At 38.9% G+C, this 22,851-nt stretch overlaps 2 protein-coding genes across 2 annotated transcripts in view; one reads left to right on the top strand and one right to left on the bottom strand.

Annotated features, from left to right (window-relative positions):
* THADA (THADA armadillo repeat containing) overlaps nucleotides 1-22,851 on the bottom strand; it is a gene marked incomplete at its 5' end in the record, with an annotated part of 322,555 nt that overhangs the window by 118,454 nt on the left and 181,250 nt on the right. The gene's annotated exons all lie outside the window — the stretch shown is intronic.
* LOC308348605 (large ribosomal subunit protein eL6-like) lies at nucleotides 15-935 on the top strand. The gene has a single exon (XM_080812776.1). The coding sequence runs from the start codon at nucleotides 28-30 to the stop codon at nucleotides 892-894; it is 867 nt and encodes a 288-aa protein (XP_080668902.1). The 5' UTR covers nucleotides 15-27; the 3' UTR covers nucleotides 895-935.

Here is a 22,851-nt window from a genome sequence, read left to right as displayed (position 1 = left end):
CCAACAGTCTCTTTCCCATCTTGCAAGATGGCGGGCGAAAAAGCTGAGAAGCCGGATACTAAGGAGAAGAAACCTGAAGCCAAGAAGGCTGATGGCGGTGGCAAGGCTAAGAAGGGTAGCCAGAAGGCTAAAACCCCGAAGAAGGGGAAGCCCCACTGCAGCCGAAACCCTGTCCTAGTTAGAGGAATTGGCAGATACTCCCGATCAGCTATGTATTCCAGAAAGGCCATGTACAAGAGGAAGTATTCGGCAGCTAAATCTAGGGTTGAAAAGAAAAAGAAGGAGAAGGTTCTTGCTACTGTCACAAAACCAGTTGGTGGTGACAAGAACGGTGGTACCCGAGTGGTTAAACTTCGCAAAATGCCTAGGTATTATCCTACTGAAGACGTGCCTCGAAAGCTGTTGAGCCACGGCAAAAAACCTTTCAGTCAGCACGTGAGAAAACTGCGAGCTAGCATCACCCCTGGGACCATTTTGATCATCCTCACTGGGCGCCACAGAGGCAAGAGGGTAGTTTTCCTGAAGCAGCTGAGCAATGGCTTGCTACTTGTGACTGGACCTCTGTCCCTCAATCGAGTTCCTCTGCGTAGAACACACCAAAAATTCGTCATTGCCACTTCTACCAAAATTGATATCAGCAGCGTGAAAATCCCCAAACATCTCACTGATGCTTATTTCAAGAAGAAGAAGTTGCGTAAGCCCAGACACCAGGAGGGTGAGATCTTCGACACCGAGAAAGAGAAATACGAGATTACAGAGCAGCGCAAGGTTGATCAGAAAGCTGTGGACTCGCAAATTCTCCCAAAAATCAAGGCTGTTCCTCAGCTTCAGGGCTACCTCCGCTCTGTGTTTTCTCTCACAAATGGAGTTTACCCTCACAAACTGGTGTTCTAAATTTCTTACAAAGAACCTAATTAAATAACTGATCCAGTAAAAAAAAAAAAAAAGCAAAATACCAACAAATGAAAACTACTGTCTAGTAAACTATAAACACATAGAGATTCAGTTAATAAAAGATCTAAGTAAGGTGGGGTGAAATAAAGGCTCATTTCCTGAAGAATGTTGGGAGTTATCCTCTGTGACCACCTGGGTCTTCCTACTTCTCAGGTCTCCCAAAAAATTTCAGTGAAAAACAGACGATTTAATTGTTTTAGTAGAACTGGGTATACAGGTGGGTAGGGAGGGAAGATACCCACGACACAGAGGAGGAATGTAAATGAGAAAGTATTAAGTTTATGGCCACTAGTTCTTAATATTAGAGGAAAATGAGGCCCAGAAAGAAATAGACCATCAAGGTACTTAATGAAGTTCCTTAATGTCTAATTAAAACTAGAAATTAAGACTCTGTACATTACTTCTATTTTCAAGATTCTATTTATTTGACACAGATAAAGAGAGAGAGAGAGAGAGTGAGAATACAAGCAGGGGGAGTAGCAGACAGAGAGAGGGGGGGAAGCAGACTCCCTGCTGAGCAGAGAGCCTGATCCCAGGACCCTGAGATCATGACCTGAGCCAAAGGCAGCCACTTAACAGACTGAGCCACCCAGGTGTCTCAGATTCTGTACATTTCTATGGGAAAAAAAAGTACTGAAGTCCCTCCAAAAACTGAACATTGAATTTCTTAAAATATATGATCCAGCAATTCTACTTCTGGGTATATACTTAAAAGAACTGAAAGGAAGATCTCAAAGAGGTATTTGTGCACCCATATTCATAGCAGCATTGTTCACAACAAAAGGTGGAAGCAGCCTGAGTGTTCAATGGATGATGAATGGATAGTGGGTGCATATCCATACAATGGAATATTACTCAGCCATAAAAAGGAAGGAAATCCTGACTCAGGCTACAACATGGATGAATATTGAGGATACTACGCAAAGAGAAATAAGCGTCACTAAAAAACAAATAGCATTTGATTTCATTTATATGAGATGTTAAGAGTAGTCAAACTCAGACACGGAAAGTAGAATGACGGTTGCCAGGGGTTGGGGAAGGGAGAAGTAGGGAGTTGTTTTACTGCGTATGAAGCTTCAATTTTTGCAAATTTTGCAAAATGAAAAAGTTCTGGAGGTTACTTGCACAACAATGTGAACAGACTTCATGTTACTGAACAGAACACATAAAAATGTTTAAGATGGTGTTAAAAAATAATAATAATAAATTAAAAAATGGTTAAGATGGTAAACTTCATGTGTATATTATCACAAAAATTTAAGAAACAAATTTTTTAAAGATTCCCTATATTCAAGTCCCTGATATTCAATATTATTGTATTATAGTCATGTTATTCCTGGGATATGTTGTAAATTCTCTGATTAGAGAGTTCCTAATCTATTAAAAAGCCTTGTTGGGTGAATTACACATTTACTTTCAAGCACCGATTGGTATTGTGAGCTTGCATTAATTAGATACTCTTAGGACCACATTTTGATTTCTTATAATCCTTTAAAAAATTAGCATCAGGTGCTAATTAGAAATAGCTAAATGTATCCTTCGAGGCGAGCTATAAGGTTACACTAACTGCAAAGGAATGGTTCTCAAGGAACACTGAAACACCAGACGTATGAGCAGATAGTAAAGATCTGTTTTGCTGCCTTCATAGTGTCTGCTGTTTTCCTAGTCTCTCTACCACTACGGAGAAGGGAAAAGGCCACCACCATAGACTAATTCTGAGAAAAGGTTAATTTTTAAAAACTTTCTCCACTGCAAACTATTTTTCAAGTATTATGCTTCTTAGGGAAAATGTGGTTGAGACAATTACAATGGTCAGCATAGGATGCCATCTGTATGTCACCTGAAGGAGACACAAACATCTTTTCTGTTCACACACTTGTGAACAATCACCTCTGCTTCTCATTCAATAGTTCCTTTCTCTGCTCACAGTTGAAAAACTTCCCAACATTTTCAGCCCCCTTTCGGTATCCCCACTGACCACTTTTTTAACCTGTTGATAACTTTTTTTTCCCACTTCCCAATGCTGAAATCCGTTCACCAACTCAAATCAACAAGATTGTCTTTTCCTGCTCTTCTCCAACCCCCCAATTCTTACCCAACCTAACACCACAGGCCAGAAAATCTATTGGCTCTGGTTCTTACTTTCTTCTCTAGTTCACTACCTGGGACAAAGCCCCCGGCACCACCTGGGCTCTAGATGTAAAACTGAAACAATATAACCTCCCTCTATTGTTCTGGGTGAGGACCTCGCGAGGACACCATGAGGACCCAGGGTTAGTGTGCACGGCTGACCTCCTTGACACTTAGAAGATGTGTCCCATGTGCAGTTATTAGTGTTATATCTGCTCTGGTTTCCCACAACCCTTACTTCATGCCCCTTGATCTTGACCGAAAAACACTGTGTTACCACATAGCTCCCTTGGTCTCCTGCTTCCTCCATTCCTGCCTTTGGGCAGTCTTGCCAGCTGCCCTTTAAACTTGGAAGAGTCTCTCCTCACATCTGCCAAGCTACTATTTCAAACGCTTCCTCCTTACTCATGTCTGCCTGCCCCACATGAATGACCAGGAGAAGCACCCCTCCAAGAGCCGAACTGGTTTGGGGTATAAATAAGTGATGCAATGAAATCCAGAACACTTCTGGCCCGTTAAATAGTTGACCTTAGAAATTTCAAGATTTTCTTACTGCTCTTCATGGTCCTTCGATCTCGGTGGCAAATCCCCCAGTGACATCTAATAGCCATCACTGGGGCATAAATCTCTGTTACTGCCTCGACCCGACACAAGAATCACTCGTCTTTTATATTAACTCAGTTTTGGCCATTGGACCCTGAACTACTCTCAACCCAATGGTTTCCTAACTTGCCTGATCATAAGAATCACTTGTGCCACACATTAAAAAGTCAGACTCTGGGGTCCTGTCTCAGATCCACACACTAAACATTTTCATGACAAGAGACCGGGAACCTGTATTTTAAACAGTGCTCCAGTAACTCCTCTGTCAGGTAAAATTAAGAAACGTGTGACAGCCTGTCAGATCCTGGATTTTTTGTTTGTTTGTTTGTTTTTGTTTTTATCAACGTCCTAACAGCCAGAGGTCAGAAGACACAGAAGCCAGATGACCTATCTTATTAAGATGACCTACTCTTATTAAGAGTTTAGTTATGAAGATTCTATCTACTCCAACTAGGCTGATAACGTTACTTAAAATTAAATACTGTGTGATTCTGGGTGCCAAATTTTTGGTTTCAGATTTGGTGGCTGTATTTTGCTGGTCACACTGCAAGATTCTGGGGATGAAGTTACACTGTTTTATAGTCTTCCAATGCTCAATTAGCACAGTATGGAGCATGTAATTAGAACTTAATTAAAACTTTACTGATTGATCAGTAAAGGCACCACCCAACTCAAAAACAAAACAAAACCCTAAAAACTGCGTGTCTTCAAGTCTACCTGGGTAGTACTGAATCCTTCCCTCATCATCAGGTTAATGAGAATGAGAATGCAAATTTAGGGTTTGTCTCTTGACCTGAAAGAGGAAGGCAATTATTCAGCGATTTGGTCAGATTTCTAGAAACTATTGTTATGCTTTGTCTGACTGCCTAGATTTCTCATAACAGAGTCAACTTCCTTTCAGGATTACTGCTTTGACCCTGTGTTCTTTCCACCATCATGCTGGGGAGATCTCAGAACTGATGATTTGCATCTGATAGTGCAGCATAAAAATTCGAGCAGCAGGCCTACTTTCAGGCAAGGACACACAGGAACACTTCTCAGAAACTAACAGAAGTTTCATGCTGAACACTGCAAATGGTGAGGGGTGCTTCTTTCAAAACATACTTCTTCAAAACATGAAAGCCATTCTAGGTTAAAATATAAATGATTTATAGCAAATAGAAGAGAATGTAGGGCCTTTTCAAAAAAGTGCAAGATTACCACTTGTATGAAATCCAGAAAAATAAAGTTGAACAAGCAATATGGAGCCAATTTATTCAAGAAGTTAACACTGAAAACAGAAATTTTAGTGGGGGTGTAATCACAGCTACGTTCGTTTGGTATTACATTTTTCAAAAGGATGAATCCATTCTCTGTGAAATAAAAAGCTTCAAAGGTAAACAATGAATGGTCCGTATGATGAGATCTATCCCTGAAACTGAGCAGATTTCTAAATCAGTGCATAGACCAGGCTATTTATAAACTCGACTTCCCATCAACCTCAGCAGGATGTCAACTAACAATAACAAGTTAATGTTTTCCAGTCATCTTCACTGGGCCACTTAGCTGCCAGCACTCGGGCCAAGGTAAACTCGACAGTAACAAAAGAGCTAACATCACAATCAAAGGATAGGATTACTGAATACTGCATTTCTGCTTTGAAGTGAACACTGAAAATCATGACAATAACACACTCTTTTCAGCCACTGGACTTCAATTGTGCCTACTGGTCTATATAGAGATTTGAAGGCAAAGTTTATAAAGATTCTCCCTGTTTGCAATGAACCACAAGCTTCAGTCCCTGGAGGAACTTTTCAAAATGAAGAACATCCTCTCCATAAAATTATAAAGTATATAACTCCCCAAATTATCACACACAATTCCTAAACCCTGACCACTATCCTTAGTCAAGTTTTATTTTATAACTGAAATACAACTTAAAAGTGCCAAGTCTGAAGTGTAAAGCTTATGAATTTTTATATCTGCTTAATTATAGCTTTTACTTATAATAAGATAGCTCAACAAATGATTCATTATTTAAGATTATTATAAATTATCACATTTGTTCTAAAAAGTCCCTTATAACATTCCTTTGCATTGGTGGTTAAATGATAGAATTCCCACCTCCCACACTGACTTAAACGTTAAGAACAGATCTGAGTGTTCAGAATACAACAAACAGCAGCACTTACTTTTTGTGGAGGGAGGAGGAGAACCTCTTGAAGTATAAATAATTTGCCTCTTTATATTAAAAAATATACAGTAAAAATGGTCTTACAAAAATGTAGACAATAAAAGAAAAACCAAAATATACACCTTTTGGTATAAAGGAGAAACATCATTGACTCCGATTTTCAAACTCTTTGATTCTTTTTTTAACTCAATCCTGAACACATCAACCCTTCAGTAAACAAAATGAATTAAACCTTTACAGTTTTTCCAACTGTTTTACTGACTGTGGACCAAATCACTTCAGTCTGTTTTCCAAACCTCCACAATTTTTTGGTCACTTAATTGCTAAAAAGGTCCACTATGATTCCCTTTCCTGGTACCCTAAGAAATCACTCGTCATTTTAGCAGCTATGTTTATGTGCTAACTCTCCCCATTGTTTAAATATCTACTACCCAAGCCAGTGATGGATTATAAAACCCAGGCCCAGGATATAAAACTCATCCTGGATTTCTGATGGTTGAGATAACTCGTCCCTAGGTGTTAGGTTTTTGTCACCACTCATCCGAACACATTCTCCCACCTTTTAACTGCCTGTTAATCACCTCCTCATCATATACACTTCTTCCCTGGTAGGCTACAATGGTGATGTGCTCAGTTAAACAGAAGTGTACATATCAATGGCAAATATCTCAGAAACAGCAACACTTCCTGCATACAAAATAATTGGGAAAAGACCAGTCTGAACGCCCAAGAAATCTGTTTAAACAACAACAGTTTTTTAAAGAGTTGCTGGTCTATTATTTAATATGGTCAGTAACATGAACCATACTGAACACAAATAAATGTCAAATAGTGTAACTGTTAAGGTGACCTTGAATAAACTCAGAAGATTAATTTGTTATGGACATTCATGGAGAAAAATAAATTTATGTGCAGTCTTCATGTAAGAATTATAAAAAACAAAACTCTAAAATAGTGAAATCTAAATTAATGAGGTTCTTCCATAACCGAGAAAAGTCTCACTTTTTAAATGAATAACATGAGAGCTGATGCGGCCATTAAGCCTGGAGTTCCAAAGTCAGGAGCTTCTAACCTCTCTGAGAACTTTACATTGCAGGGGTGCAGGTTCTCAGTCTCCACCAAGTCAATATAGCTGACAGGGGGAAGCTTCCTTGTTCTGCTGAACAGCATTTCTATGTACCTTGTCACAAAAAAAAAAAAAAAAAAAAAAAAAAAAAAGGCCATCCAAACTCTACCTCAAAGTCTTAGAAAGTTCAGCCTCCAATCTGACAATATGACGAAAAGTAGAGCATTAGTCTAGTAAGTATTTAAAATCTTTAGATAATCCCAAAAACTCCCGTTTCCAAAGCTACCAGTAGGAAAATATGGAGGAAAAGAGGAAACACTATCATATCCTTTGGATTTTTGAAAAACAACATTAATCTAGTTCATTTATGAACAAACCTCTAATTGAGGGTTTAAGGTCAAATGCTATGGAAGGGAACGAGATAACCCTGACATGTCTGCATGGTTATTTAAAGTACATTATACATGTATAGTTTAAATCACACATGGTGATTCGAAGATTAAAATAAAAGCCCAACATTTTCAGAATGCCTATGAAAACTGTGACCTTTACAGTAGTAATTGAACCTTTACAATATACAGTTCATATATATGAGGGTCTGTTTCTCCATTTTGTCCTCTGATCTTTCTTTCTAATGATGAGTTAGTACTATACTATTTATTAATGTACAATGATTATAAATATTAATGTACCCTTATATATTGTGTTTTATGCTCTGATGTGGCAAGTTGATATTTAAAAAAAATTTTTCTAGACATAAAAGCCCTCAATAAAATGTTAACAGTCAAACCAAATAACTAAGAAAAAGGATAATACATCAAGAAGAAATGGGGTTTATAACTCGGCAATGCAAGCTTTGTTCGGTATTTGAAAATCAACGTAATTTGCCATATCAACCCATTAAAAAAAATCTGATTCTCTCAATGGAGGCACTAAAAGCATTTGACAAAGTTCAACATCTACTCCTGGTAAAAATTTTCAGTAAAGTAGAGATAGAAGGAAATTCCTTAACTTGATAAACACATTTAGAAAAAACCTACAGCTAATATCTTATGCGATGATAATAGGCTGAATGCTTTCCCCCCTTGGTTGGAAAAAATTAAGAATGTCCATTCTCATTACTTCTACTCAACTTATATTGGAGGTCCTAGCCAATTCAATAAAGCAAAAAAATATAAGACATGCCAACTGGAAAGACAGAAATAAAACTGTCTTATTCCTAGATGACATGATTATCAGTGCAGTAAAACACTGAAGAGTCTATTTTACAGAGCTATAAAACTAGCAGGTTTAGCAGGTCTCAGAATATGAGGTCAATATATGAAAATTAACTGTATTTTCCAAAGACTAGCAATGAACACTCAGAATTTGAAATTTTCCAAAGTTATCATTTTTAATAGTATCAAAACCATGAAATATCTTGGGATAAACCTCACAAAATATGTGTAAGATGCATTACCCAAATGTTGTGGAGCCCTGTATTTAGTAAACTTTTCTGTACGGGGCCAGAGCATAAATATAACAGGTTTTCTGGGTCATACGATCTCTGTCGTAACCACTCAACTCTGGCATTATAGTATAAAAGCAACCACAGAAAATATGCAAACAAATGGATGTGGCTTTATTTATGAAACAGGGGGCAGGATGGATTTCTCCTTTTTTGCTACTGATTAAAGGTCCTAGACTTAGTGAAGTCACTTGTGAACTTGTAGGCTTTTGTGGGGTGGAGACAAAAATGATTTCTCTCTGGGGCACCTGGCCGGCTCAGTCGGTAGAGCATCTGACGCATCTGATCTCAGGGTTGTGAGTGCAAGCCGCCATGTTGGGCATGCAGCCTACTTAAAAAAAAAACCAATAATAATAATTTCTCTCTAGTGGAACAGATGACCCCAAAGATTTATGATCTGCTGGACATTAAACTGTCTTATATCTAATTTAGCAATCTTACTCTAACATTCTGTTAAATTGCCTATAAATACCCTAGTTTGTTAGTTGCTCTTTGAACTGATTATATCTCTTTCTGGTCCCCTGATTAATTAATGAGTTCAATAATTTATTTTATACATGTTTATTTTATACTTGCCTTGAAGTGATGATTTTACCTTCATGAAAATTATACTTTAACAGTGTCAATTCTCCCCTAGGTTGCTCTAAAGATTCAATATAATCCCAATCAAAAAACATTTTGTCTATTCTCTTAACTATTTGGTCCTTCATATGAATTTAATTGCATTGTCAAGTGAAAATTTTACTGGAAATGCATTAAAGCCATGTTTAAATTTGGAGAAAGAACTGACATCTCTGTGATACTCAGTCCTCTCACTATCCCCAATATCTTTGGGGAAAACTCAAGAGATTCAAAAGAAAAGATATTACAAAGGAGCCTTACAAATGATGTTATTACAAATGAGGGTTTGGTGACTGAGTATAGTCTAATCTGGAACTTATAGGAGTGCGGGCTCTCAAAAACCCTGTATCTGCCACTTGTTAGCATTGTGACCCTGGGTAAGTTACTTCACTTCTCTGAGCTTCAGTTTCTCATTGTAAAAGAGCACTCACTTTCTAGGACTGTTCTGAGTATTTAATAAATAAATATGTGAAGTACATAAAACAGTGTTTGACACAGACTCGGTACAATATAAGTGATGCCAAACAATATTATTACAAAGTGCATGTGTGGAAATTAATCACTTTCAAAAATAAAAAGAACACAAGTCAGAAGATAAAACATAAGGAAAGTAGTCATGATAACAATCATAAGAAATATAAAAATAGAACATAAACTCTACTTGAAAAAAAGCTTTAAAATATGATGCTAGTGAGGAACATAAAAGACAAATGAATGGAAAGGCATACCACGTTGTGAAACAAGATAGTAGCATAATAAAGATGTATGTATAGTTAATAAGGGGATGTATAAATCTAATGTGATCCCAGCAAAAAACACAAATAATCAACAGAATGGAAGATGGGAGAATTAGACAAGCTGACTTAAAGTTTGCAGGGTACTGAATAAGTAATGAACGGCAATTAGTCTCCAACAAACATAAGACATGTTATATAGGGCTACTATGGGCAACTGGTGTGTAAGGGGACACATTTTTCAATGGAACAGACTAAAAAATCTAGAAAATAAAAGCAGCTGCATACTGAAATTTAGCATATGACAAAGACAGCTTCTTTGTCAGGAGAGAGAAGATGTACTTTTCAACAAATAAATCTGGGACCATAAAACCAAACCAAATAAAAACAAAACCCTGTACAATAGCTTTTCATTTATTTTTTTATTCTCCTCAGTGACATTAAGTTATTTGCATTACATTTTTTTAAACTTAGAGTTATATATGACACCATTTATTAAGAAACTACATTATGACAATTCTGGGAATTTGTGCCTATAACATCTCTATTCCTTATGCCAACCCGCAAATTATGTGTTATCATTATTATTATTTTTTTTTTTGTTTTGTTTTGTTTTTTTTGATTTATTTATTTGTTAGAGAGCGAGCAAGCAAGCACAGGCAGACAGAGTGGCAGGCAGAGGCAGAGGGAGAAGCAGGCTCCCCGCCCAGCAAGGAGCCCGATGTGGGACTCGATCCCAGGACGCCGGGATCATGACCTGAGCCGAAGGCAGCCGCTTTGCCAACTGAGCCACCCAGGCATCCCTATTATTATTATTTTTAAGATTTTATTTATTTGACAGAGACAGAGAGAGACAGTGAGAGAGTAAATACAAACAGGGGAGGGAGAAAAGGAGAAGCAGGCTTCCCACTGAGCAGGGAGGCAATGCAGAGCTCCATCCCAGAACCCTGGGATTATGACCTGAGCCAAAGGCAGACGCTTAACTGAGCCACCCAGGAGCCTGTGATACCATTATTTTGACAAATGGTTAAGCTTCAGTTTAGAATTTAAGTGATTTGTCCTAGGTCAAATATCTAGAAAATGGAGGAGTATGTTAAGCCAGGTCTGCCTCGATCCCACCCTCCTTCCATATACCATCCCCTCTCCACAAAATAATCCAGTATGTCAATGAGACTCTAAGAACCAAGCAATACAAACAGCACATAGGGCACCTGGGTGGCTCAGTTGGCTAAGCATCTGATTCTTGATCTCAGGGTCATGAGTTCAAGTACCATGTTGGGCTTTATGCTGGGCATCTAGCCTACTTAATAAAAAACAAACAAACAAACAACAACAACAACAAACCCACACGAGATTACAACCGTACATACCAACCAGGAATGAAGTAACTGTAAGAAAACACAGTATCTTGTCTTTATGCTTTTTAGTTTTAAGATGGTAAACACACTGGGGTCTGTGTCTTATTTATACTCTTATCATGGTCACCTGGCACTTCAGTCAATGGAAGACATCCAAGGTGAATCCACCATATAGCCCATTCTTTCCAATAAGGAAGAGAGTTAAAGGGACGCCTGAGTGGCTCAGTTGGTTAAGCATCTGCCTTGGGCTCGGGTTATGATCCCAGGGTCCTGGGATCGAGTCCCATATCCGGCTCCTTGCTCAGGGGGGAGCCCGTTTCTCCCTCTGCCTGCTGTTCTCCCTGCTTATGCGCTCTCTCTCTGACAAATAAATAAATCTTAAAAAAAAAAAAGAGAGAGAGAGAGAGTTAAAGTGAATAGAGTGAGCGTCAACAGAATCTGACACTGAGGAAAATATAACTGTTTTCATTTTCTATGTACCAGGTCCCAACGTGGGAAACTGGAAATCTGCATGCCAAAAGAATATAATGCTGGTTATTTTGACTTCCCTCTGCTGGGCAGTAAACCTCTTGAACTTCTGTCTATTTTTGGGAATTGAGGTATCCCTTTAATCCTGTTACAGAACTGCTGACGGCAGTAAGACAGCAGAGGAAAATCGGCACAGGGCCTGTGCCAGGAAGGTCTCCAAGAACAAGGACGAAATAAAGCACAAGCAAGCAAAAGCATTTTGCAAGAGTTTTGTGAAATCCGTGTCAGTGTTCACAACCCAACAAGAGAAACACCACCCAACTGCAAGCCATTGCAGACTCAAAAGGGCCCCTGACGCTGGAGGGACGTTGTGAAACTCCCCCCAGAGCCAATATTGACGGCAGGGTTAAAGTTGTACTTGCAAAAAACAGAACAGCCCCTCTCTCCGCCTGTCCTCTCCGAGGACTCGACACAGAACCCGCGGGGCTCTCTTCCGCTTTACTTGGTGTGTGTAAAGATACCGTTCAGGGAGTGCAGACCTTCTGCTGTTTAGACTGTCAAGGACACAGACCCTGGTGTGTACACTCCTAAAGAGCCCCCTGTTTAAAAAAGATCCTTCTGATGATGGTTTGTGTTCTACACACAGCTGAAACAGTTGAGCCAACTTTTTTTTCTTTTAAATGAAAGCCACCTCATCTTCAAAATCTGTCTCCAGTTAGCTCAATTCATTTTCAGTGTTCTCTAGGATTCTACAGCTGAATGAGTGCACACAGACTAATGTCCCTTTCCCCAAAATGAATTTGGTGCTAGGGATTTACTAGGATGCCCCCAAGTCAATGACAAAGATCCATACTCTAAACATGCAGTCTCAGTCACTGAAGGCCGCGTGTTAAATGAATGAAGCCTAATTCTATCCCACTTAGAAGAAAAATAACTAACCCTGCTCGGAGTCAACAGTGTGGGTTCTGACCAAGGCCCAGGTAACACTAGAATGAAGTTCGATGTCAGTAATTATTGACATCCAGCACAGAGGCTCCGGCAATCTAGAGGACACAGCATGCTGACCTCTACCCATCACTGTATTCTATGAGAAAAGCTGCTCTTCCAACAGAGAGCACCAGAAACTGGGTGTACTACAGTGAGTTTTATTTATTTATTTATTTTTAAGATTTTATTTATGTGTGAGAGAGAGTAAGCACAAGCAGGGGGAGTGGAAGAGGGAGAAAAGCAGGGAGCCTGATGTGGGGCCTTGACTTCATGACCGAAGCTGAAGGCAGACACATAACCAACTGAGCCACCCAGGCGCCCCAGCAGTGGGTTTTAGATGGAACAAAATTCCTGTCCATCCCTCACACAATTCCCCTATTGCTACCATCTTACATTACCATGGTATATTTGTCACAGCTAAGGAAGTAGGTGGTATATTCCTGTTAACTGAACTCCACATACTTTATTCAGATTTCACTAGTTTTTAGCTAATGTCCCCTTTTTGTTCTAGGATCCCATCTAGGTTACCACATTACATTTAATTATCATATCTCTTTAGTCTCCTCTGGTCTGTAGCACCTTCTCAGATGAAAATTTTCCTTGTTTTTGATGATCTTAATAGTTTTGAGGAGTACTGATCAGATATTTTATAATAAATCCCTCAATTTGTCCCCCCACCCCACCCCCCGTGGGTTAGACAAGGATTATAGGTTTTTGGGAGGAAGACCACAGAGGTGACATGCCATTCTCCTCACATCATAACTAGGGCACATTACACGAACTCATCATGACTTATCACTGCTGAAGTTACGTTGATCACAGAGCTCAGAGGTGGTATTTGCTAGACTTCTCCACGGTGGAATTATTTTTCTCACCTCCCTCTTTCCACCATCTGTGGAAGCAAGTCACCGCGTGCAGCCCACACTCAAGGGATGAGGGAAGGGAAGTTAAGTCTCACTTTCCGGAGAAGGGCTTGTGGGGAGACGAGCAGCTACATGAAATTATCTGGAATTCTTCTGCATGGGAGATTTGTCTCTTCTTCCCCATTTATTTATTTGTACCAGTTACGGATAATTATTTTACACTTTGGGTTATAGACCCACTACAAAATCCTGGAAAACCCTTATTTCAACTAGTACTTCTTAAACTTTAATGAGCATATGAGTTGAAGTGGGGAGCTCCTGAAAATGCAGATTCTGATTTGGCCTGTAGGGCCGTGGCCACGCCCATGCGGCCCGTCTGGTGCTGCCCTTGAGCGACAAGGCTCTCTAGCCTGGGCTTGACCTCTAGGATTGAGTGCTCATTCACTCCACAGCAACCTGCTCCACCTTTCAAAGTTCAACCAGGGATGAAAAAGTAACATGAAAATGTGTCAGTCCTCAAACCTATACCCAAAGAATGAAACATACTCATTTCAATACAACTCTGAGGCGTACTTTTTGGTGTCCTGCTTGTTTCTGTTTTACATTAAACTGCAGATGTTTTTAGGCCTCCACTACCCGCCGCCCCCCCCCCAACACATACACAGGCCACCTCTACCTTCTCTGTGTGAATTTAGAAATGATTAGACTTGTGACCGATTCAGTGATAGCTGAGATTTGACTTCTGAAATGGGCAAACACCTGGGGGCTGAGCATCTCTACCCTGCTGTCCTTCAGGAGAGAGAAGGAGCAAACATTAGAGAAACCACAAAGAAGAAAAAGCTAGGACAAAGGGAGGTTAACAAAGTAAATCATACATTTCATTCCAAATAGATGAAGTGAATCTTTTTTTTTTTTTTTAAATATTTTATTTATTTGACTGAGAGAAATCACAACTAGGCAGAGGGCAGGCAGAGAGAGAGGAGGAAGCAGGCTCCCTGCGGAGCAGAGAGCCTGATGCGGGGCTCGATCCCAGGACCCTGAGATCATGACCTGAGCCGAAGGCAGAGGCTTTAACCCACTGAGCCACCCAGGCGCCCAGATGAAGTGAATCTTAAAGACACATTTGCAGAACACTATGGTCCACCTTCTTTCTCTAATAAGCATGTGGAGTCTGGAGGAGGAGTGCCAGCCTGAGCAAGAGCCTTGGCATTGCTTAGACATTATACAGTGAAGGGCACTGGTATTGATTTTCTTCAGAAATCTACCACCTGGTACCTCTTGATTCAGTGGCCATGATTATATGACATCTGTAATTTACTATCAGGGTTTCCTTTGAAGAACATGGACATGAGTCTCTAGCACCTTAATTCTGAGTGCATACACACACACACACACACACACGCAAGCATATGTTCAATCATAAATTTTAAAACAAATGACTGCCTTGTATCTCTGCTCTCTAAATACACATCAAACCTGATGGCAGAATTTTCTCTCAAATAGATTGATCAATGATCAATGAATATTGCTTTTCAGTATGAAAAGAACAGCTTGCTAACTGGACTAGGAAGTATCTCACATCCTTGAAAAAAATCAATTATAAAACAAGAAACTGCAGTTCAGAAACAATGTGTTAGATATAAAAATTACTATATATCCTGTAGTAGAAGAAAGGAAAAGCATAAAGTCTATCTGCTATAAACTGACTTAAACTTACAGGTAAAACCTGTCTTACCATCTACGTGAAATAAAGATACTTTTTAAAGGCTTAAGTAGTGAATAAGGAAAAAAAAGTCAAAAGCACATTTAAGATGTTAATTATACTGATTTCTTTGAAGATTAACAAAGGTGATGGAATTTTCTGGCACTTATAAATTCTTCAAAGTCACAATAAAAAAAACCCGTTAAATCCATTTGATATAAAAAAATAACTACACAACTTTAGATCTTTTTTTGGAAATGTAATTCTCAGAAAGTTAATGAAAGCTATCCCCCTCACGAGAAAGTTTACTTTATTAAGATTAACAAGGCATCTCAAATAGGAGACTGACCAAGATCCTAAAGAAAACAGAGGATTACCTATTGTTATGAACATGGGTACAAATTAAAATCTGATACCTGTATATACCTAACAACTGCTTCAGAGTACCATTAATTCAAGAATATAACATAAATTCCCTTCATTAATTAAGAAAAAAAATGGAATAAAGAAAAAAAGCAGGAAGATAATAGTCTACCTCATTTAGCTAAATAGACAAAAAAACAAAAAAAAAAACAACAAAAAAAGCCACCCCAAACCAAACCAAAACAAAAAACCCCGAACAAAAAATAACACACATGGAGATTGAGACTTGCTAGGAATTCCCTGCAGCCGACTAAATTCAAGAGAGACCCCAGAACGAACTCACCCATGCACAGAGGGACCCCTGAACTCAATGCATACAGAGGCTATGACTAAGGAGGCTTTAGAAAACAGTTTCAGAAGACCCCCTTCTTGCCTAAAAAATATTCTTCCCTGCTCTCTCCTGGAGACAGAAGACCTGGCCATTAGAGTCACTCCATTTTATCTCACTTTTGGTTTTTAAACTATCCCCCCAAAACTACTTGTTTCTATATTTTACAGAGAACAAAACAAAGGCTGAGAAACCTAAGCTGTCAGTGGAACCAGGACTTGAACCCGGATAATTTTAACTCCAGAGCCTTCTCTCTCAATAACTATTACATTAAAAAGGACTACTAATTTGGAAAGGAAAGACAAATGAAGCCAAAGAGCAAAGGTTAAACTTAATAATCTAAGAGCAAAGGCGTGTGTATGGGACATGGAGGAGGAGGTTCAGGGTAGCCAGGGAGTCAGAATGGTCAGAACTCCCCTAGGAGCTGGATGCATATATGATTTTGTTGAATAAATGCATTGTATTATCTGAGGGTCTGGTGGAACACGGGAATAAACACAGCAAAGAAATAAGAAAGGCATTTCTAGGAACAACTATATGGCAACAAACTGGACAACCTAGAAGAAATGGATAAATTCCTAGAAACATGCCTAGAAACCCACCAAGACTGAATCAGGAAGCAGAAACTCTGAACAGTAATAATGAGTAAGGAGATTGATTAAGTGATCAAAAACCTCCCAACCCAACAAAGAAAAGCCCAGGACAGATTATTTCACTGGTGAATTCTACCAAATATTTAAAAAAGAATTAATGCCAATCCTTCCAACTCCTCCTGAAAATCGAAGAGGAGGAAACACTCCCAAACTCATTTTACAAGGCCAGCATTACTTTGATACCAAAGCCAGATAAGAACACTACAGGCCAATATCCCTGATATAGATGTAAAACTATTCAACAAAATACTAACAAGCCAAATTCAACAGCACATTGAAAAGATTTACACCTGGGGTGCCTGGGTGGCTCAGTGGGTTAAAGCCTCTGCCCTCCGCTCGGGTCATGATCCCAGGGTCCTGAGATTGAGCCCCGCATCGGGCTCTCTCCTCAGCAGGGAGCCTGCTTCCTCCTCTCTCTCTCTCTCTCTCTGCCTGCCTCTCTGCCTACTTGTGATCTCTGTCAAAATAAATAAATAAAATCTTAAAAAAAAAAAAGATTTACACCATAATGAAGTGGGATTCATCCCTCAGATGCAAGGATGGCTCAATATGTGCAAATTATCAACAAGATACATCACATTAATAGAATAGGTGATAAAAATCATATGATCTTCTTGATAGACATAGAAAAAAATCTGACAAAATTCAACATCCATTCATGACAAAAATGCTCAACAAACTGGATACAGAATGACCATATCTCAACATTATAAAGCCCATATATGACAAGCCCATAGCTAATATCATATTTAGAGAAAAAGGTTGAAAGCTTTTCCTTTAGAATTGGAAGTAAGATAAGGGTGCCAACTTAGCACTCCTATTCAACATAGTACTAGAAGTACTAGGTAGAGCAATGAGGCAAGAAAAAGAAATAAAAGGCATCTGAATTGGAAAAGAAGTAAAATTGTGATTATTTGCAGATGACATGATCTTATAGATAGACAATCCTGAAGATTTTGCTAAAAAACTATTAGAACTTGGGGCACCTGGGTGGCTCAGTGGGCTCAAGCCTCTGCCTTCAGCTCAGGTCGTGATCCCAGGGTCCTGGGATCGAACCCCGCATTGGGCTCTCTGCTTAGCGGGGAACCTGCTTTCCCCTCTCTCTGCCTGCCTCTCTGCCTACCTGTGATCTCTGTCTGTCAAATAAATAAATAAAATCTTTTAAAAAAACAACAACTATTAGAACTTAAATGAATCAGTTAAGTTTCAAAACACAAAATCAAGATACAAAAATTGGTTGCATTTCTATCCACTAACAATGAATTATCTGAAAAAGAAAAAAAGAAAACAACCCTCTTTACAATAGCATCAAAAACAATAAAATACTTAAGAATAAACTTAACTGAGGAGATGAAAGGTCTGTACATGAAAACCATAAGGCACTGATGAAAGAAACTGAAGATGACACAAACAGATGGAAAGATATCCTGTGTTCATAGATTGGAAGAAATGGTATTATTAAAAGTCATTAATTAATTAATATTGTTAAAAGCCCAAAGCCATCTATAGATTCAACCCAATCCCTCAAGATTCTAATGGTATTTTTTATAGAAATAGAAAAAATAATCCTAAAATTGTAGTGCCACAAAAGACCTCAAACAAAGCAATCCTGAAAAAGAAAAGCTGCAGATCTCACACTTCCTGATGTAAAACTATATTACAAAGCTACTGTAATCAAAACAGTATGGTACTGACATAAAAACAGACACACAGATCAACAGAACGGACTGAAGAGCCCAGAAATAAACCCATGCATGTTTAAAAAAGGAAGCCATGAGTACTTAATGGAGAAAAGATGTTCTATTCAATAAATGGTGGTGTGAAAATTGAATTTGAACATGCAAAAGAATGAAAATAGACCCCTATCTTATACCACTCACAAAAATGAACTCAAAATGTATTAAAGGCTTAAACATAAGACCTGAAACCATAAAACTCCTAGCAGAATAAGCTTCTTGACATTGATCTCAGCAATGTTTTACGGATAGGACAAAGGTCCAAGCAACCAAAGGAAAAATAAACCAGTGGGACTACATCAAATTAAAAAGCCCTTCACAGCAAAGGATACAGTCAACAAAATGTAATGGGAGAAAATAATTGCAAACCACATATCTGACTAGGGGTTAATATCCAAAATATATAAGGAATGCGTACAATTCAATAGCAAAAAAAAAAAAAAAAAAAAAAGCCCTCAAAACAATAGCAAAAAAAAAAAAAAGGCCTCAAAACAAACAAAAAACCCCCAACAAAACAATGAGCAAACAAACAAATAATCCAACTGAAAAATGGGCAAAGGAGTTCAGTGGACATTTTCTCCAAAGAAGACATTCAAATGACCAACAGGTACATGAAAAGGTGCACTACATCGCCAATCACGGAGGAAATGCAAATCAAAAACCACAATGAGATAGCATCTTCACACCTGTCAGAATGGCTGTTATTAAAAAGATAACAAAGTGCTGATGAGAATTTGCAGAAAAGGGAAGCCTTGTGCACTGATGGTAGGAATGTAAATTGGTGCAGCCACTACGGAAAACACTATGGATCTGCCTCAAAAAATTAAAAATAACCCTGGCTGGCTCAGTTGGTAGAGTGTGCAACCTCTTGATCTCGGGCCTGTGAATTCAAGCCCTATGCTGGGTGTAGAGATTACTTTAAAAAATTAAATTAAATTAAAATTAAAAATAGAACTATATATGATCCAGAAATTCCACTGCTGGGAATATGTCTGAAGGAAATACAATCACTATCTTTAAGTGCACTGTCTTTAAGTGCACTATCTGCACTCTCGTGTTCACTGCAGAATTATTTACAATAGCCAAGACTATTTCCATAACAACTTAAGTGTCCACTGATGGATGGATGGATAAAGAAAATGTGCCATACACACACGTAGGCGCGCACACACATGAATATTATTTAGCCCCTAAAAAGAAGGCAACTCTGGGGCACCTGGGTAGCTCAGTGGGTTAAAGCCTCTGCCTTCGGCTCAGGTCATGATCTCAGGGTCCTGGGATCGAGCCCCGAATCGGGCTCTCTGCTCAGCAGGGAGCCTGCTTCCCCCTCTTCCTCTGCCTGCCTCTCTGCCTACTTGTGATCTCTGTCTGTCAAATAAATAAAATAAAATCTTTAAAAAAAAAAAAAAAAAGAAGGCAACTCTGCCATTTGCAACAACATGGATGGACCCTGAGGGCATTAAGCTAAGTAAGATAACTCAGACAGGGAAAGGCAAATACTGGATTACCTTCATTATACGTGGACTCTAAAAATAAACCAAACTCACAGAAAGAGAGAGCAGAGTAGTGGTTACAGGACAGGGGGAATAGGTAAAGGTGGTCAAAGGGTAGAAACTTCTAGTTATAATATGCACATGGCCTAGAGATATAAGAGCATAGTGACTATACTTAACAATACTGTATTACACTGTATATTTAAAAGTTGCTAAAAGAGTAGATCTTAAAAGTTCTCGCCACAAAAACAAAATTGTAATCAAGGTGACAGATGTACTAACTAACCTTAATATGGTAATTATTTTGCAATATATATACACATCAAACTACTACACTGCACACAAACTTAGACAATGTTATATATGCCAATTGTATCTTAATAAAGCTGAAAAAAAAAGTAAGTATACAAAAGATGGACTTTTTCTTCTTACCAATTTAGACAGGAAAAACTCTTGTGGATAACTTTGCTAGAATTCATTATCCAAAGGTAGTTTTCCAGAGTCATAAGACATATGGGAAATGGAGGTCAGTGAATGTGTATTTCAATAGAAATAGGAATTCAACAGTGGTGAAAGGGTTTCTTAATAAAACAGGGAAAAGAATACCTCTGCCCCTATGTTTGCTCTAAGGAGTATCATTAGCTTGGTTCAGTACTCTTACTAATTCTTTATATTTTGATGTCAAGATATATAATTAACTTATTAATAGGGTGACTGATAAATTAACCATGCAAACATCAGAAGAAAAAAAAAGATTTACCAAAACATTCAGAACATTCACATTCTCTTGATGTGAAGAGAAGGCACAGAAAGTTCTTGTTATTAACATTAACACAAGAAATTCGATTAAGATTTAATTTGCTTATTTTTTTCAAACATTGCTTTTTAATAAAAACAGAAAGTAAGGCTTCATTTTAATATCTGTAGCTATCCTTTTTTTTTTTTTTTTTTTTTTTTAAAGAGAGGTTGAGAGAGCGGTTGCAGGAGCAAAAGGAGAGGGGCAAAGAGAATCTTAAGCAGGCTCCACGCCCAGCATGGAGCGTCAGTGACCAAGGGCTCCATCCCACCATCATGAAATCACGACTCCAGCTGAAGTCAGGAGTCAGACACTTAACTGAATGAGCCACCCAGGTACCCCTGTAGCTATCCTTTTAGACAAAAAAAGCACACATAAGAATTCTTTGACAATTTCTAAAAGAGGTATTAAGGATGCGTTTTTTTTTTTTTTAAGGATGCGTTTTTTAAATTCTTATTTTTTATATATTGTAACATTTTTGACAGTCAAGTCACAAATTTACTACTCATTTGCACATCTGAGGCACACACAATTTTTAAAAGCTTTTCGAAAATAAAGCAAATAGAATCACTGTATTTTCAGCATTCTCATCTGTGCTTATCCTCCAGTTTTTCTTTTTGAGGTCTGAATCTGGGGATCTGGAGAAAGCTTTATGTTTAACTCAATTAAAATTCTGACGTTCTAGGTTTAGTTTTCAGCTGAACCTCTGTTCCTAGAGAAGATCTTTCCACACAGCCTGTTGCCTCCAGCCTGAGAGAGGATCGATGAAACAGACAGCCAGCATACTCAGTAATAAAAATTCACCAGCATTTCAAAAAAAACACAAGTGAGAAAATTCTAATTATGTGTTATTTTCCAAGGCTCCCCTAGGTAAATAGAAGCTAGAATGTCATTATGCTCCTTGAGTTTGGGGAGGGCAGAAATAAGTTTCAACTCCACATTATGCAAGTGGATCGGAGGCAGGTTGGGAAAGGGACATGAAACAAACTATACAAAGCTAGGATCTGAAAGCGAGTTGGCTTACACATTAATAACCCTTTTCCAGCAGAGAGAAAGAGAGAACAAGAGAAGAAAGGTGCTTCCTTTGAGATTTCTAGGCTGAGTTTTATGTTGCCCCTCCTCTTCTCTTATTCCCATGCACAGCTCACTGCAGTCTGGGGACCCACAATTTGTTCATGGGTCAGGAATGGTTTCTTCCTTGGCTACTGGTATTTAAAGGAGCTATAGCACACCATGTCCACGCAGAATGATGGTGAAAATCCATAGGTACCATGCAAAGAGGGTTCTCAACCATGGGCGATTTTGCTCCCTCCAGGGCACAGGCAGAAATGTCTGCAGACACTTTTGCTGTCATAGCTGGGAGGGTGGGTACTCCAGGTGAGCTACTGGGAGATGCTACCAAACATATGACAATGCACGGCACAGTCCTCTCAACGAAGAATTACTAGGCTAATGTCGAGAGACCTGCCATGGAGGGACAGGGTAGAGAGGATAGAGGTATGCAGTGCAGAGAAATAGAAGAATGTCATGAACAATAATATGGCTTAAAATAGAAAGAGTTTTATTACTTATTTTTACTTTCCTTTAGGCCCATGAGCTGATTTTACTTCAGCCTTCTTGGGCGGCTGCCAAATTGGCTATAGTCAGCCACAGTGCTTTGAAACAGCCAACTCAGTCCTCAGTAGCTGAAGCGTGCTAGGTGCTCTAAATAAGTCCCAGGGCAATGCCACAAGCACATGTGCTCTGCAATCTTAAAAAGGCTTCCCCGATAAAAGCAATAAGGTATTCCTATTTGATCAGCACGGCTGCAAGCAAACAACAAATGATGCTACTTTCATGGGACGGAGACCTACCAAGCAAGTCACAGCACGTAACAGGACCACGTACCATCAGATATTTTATAGGGATTCTGGGAAATGACAGACGCCTGGTGGTGTGCCCACCGTGTGATGTTTTGTCACATTGTGTTTTTAAAGTGCGTTCAGAATTATCGTTAGTCATAAAAAGTCCCCAACTCTAATGTTGGGTGAGGATGGAAACTGCGTCTTCCAAGATGAAAAACGAACTTAGAAAAGTGCTCGATTAATCTATCTAGGAGGATCCTATATCCGCTTTTCACTCTATGAACTTCAATTTCCCCCTGTGAGTGAGGAAAGCCTCCTTTGTCTGGGACAGTGTAATGGTGCTCCCTTCCTGACTCATCAGGTTTGTGATGGGATCTGCGGGAGGGGCTGTAATTCAAAACAAAACAGGTGC

The sequence above is a fragment of the Martes martes genome (assembly GCF_963455335.1).
Source record: "Martes martes genome assembly, chromosome: 9".
NCBI classification, from domain to species: domain Eukaryota; kingdom Metazoa; phylum Chordata; class Mammalia; order Carnivora; family Mustelidae; genus Martes; species Martes martes.
The sequence above is the reverse complement of the archived record's forward strand: the minus strand, read 5'-3'. Positions and strand labels throughout refer to the sequence as shown.

Coding starts and splice junctions, on each gene's coding strand:
- LOC308348605 (XM_080812776.1), top strand. CDS start 28: ATGGCGGGCGAAAAAGCTGAGAAGCCGGATACTAAGGAGAAGAAACCT.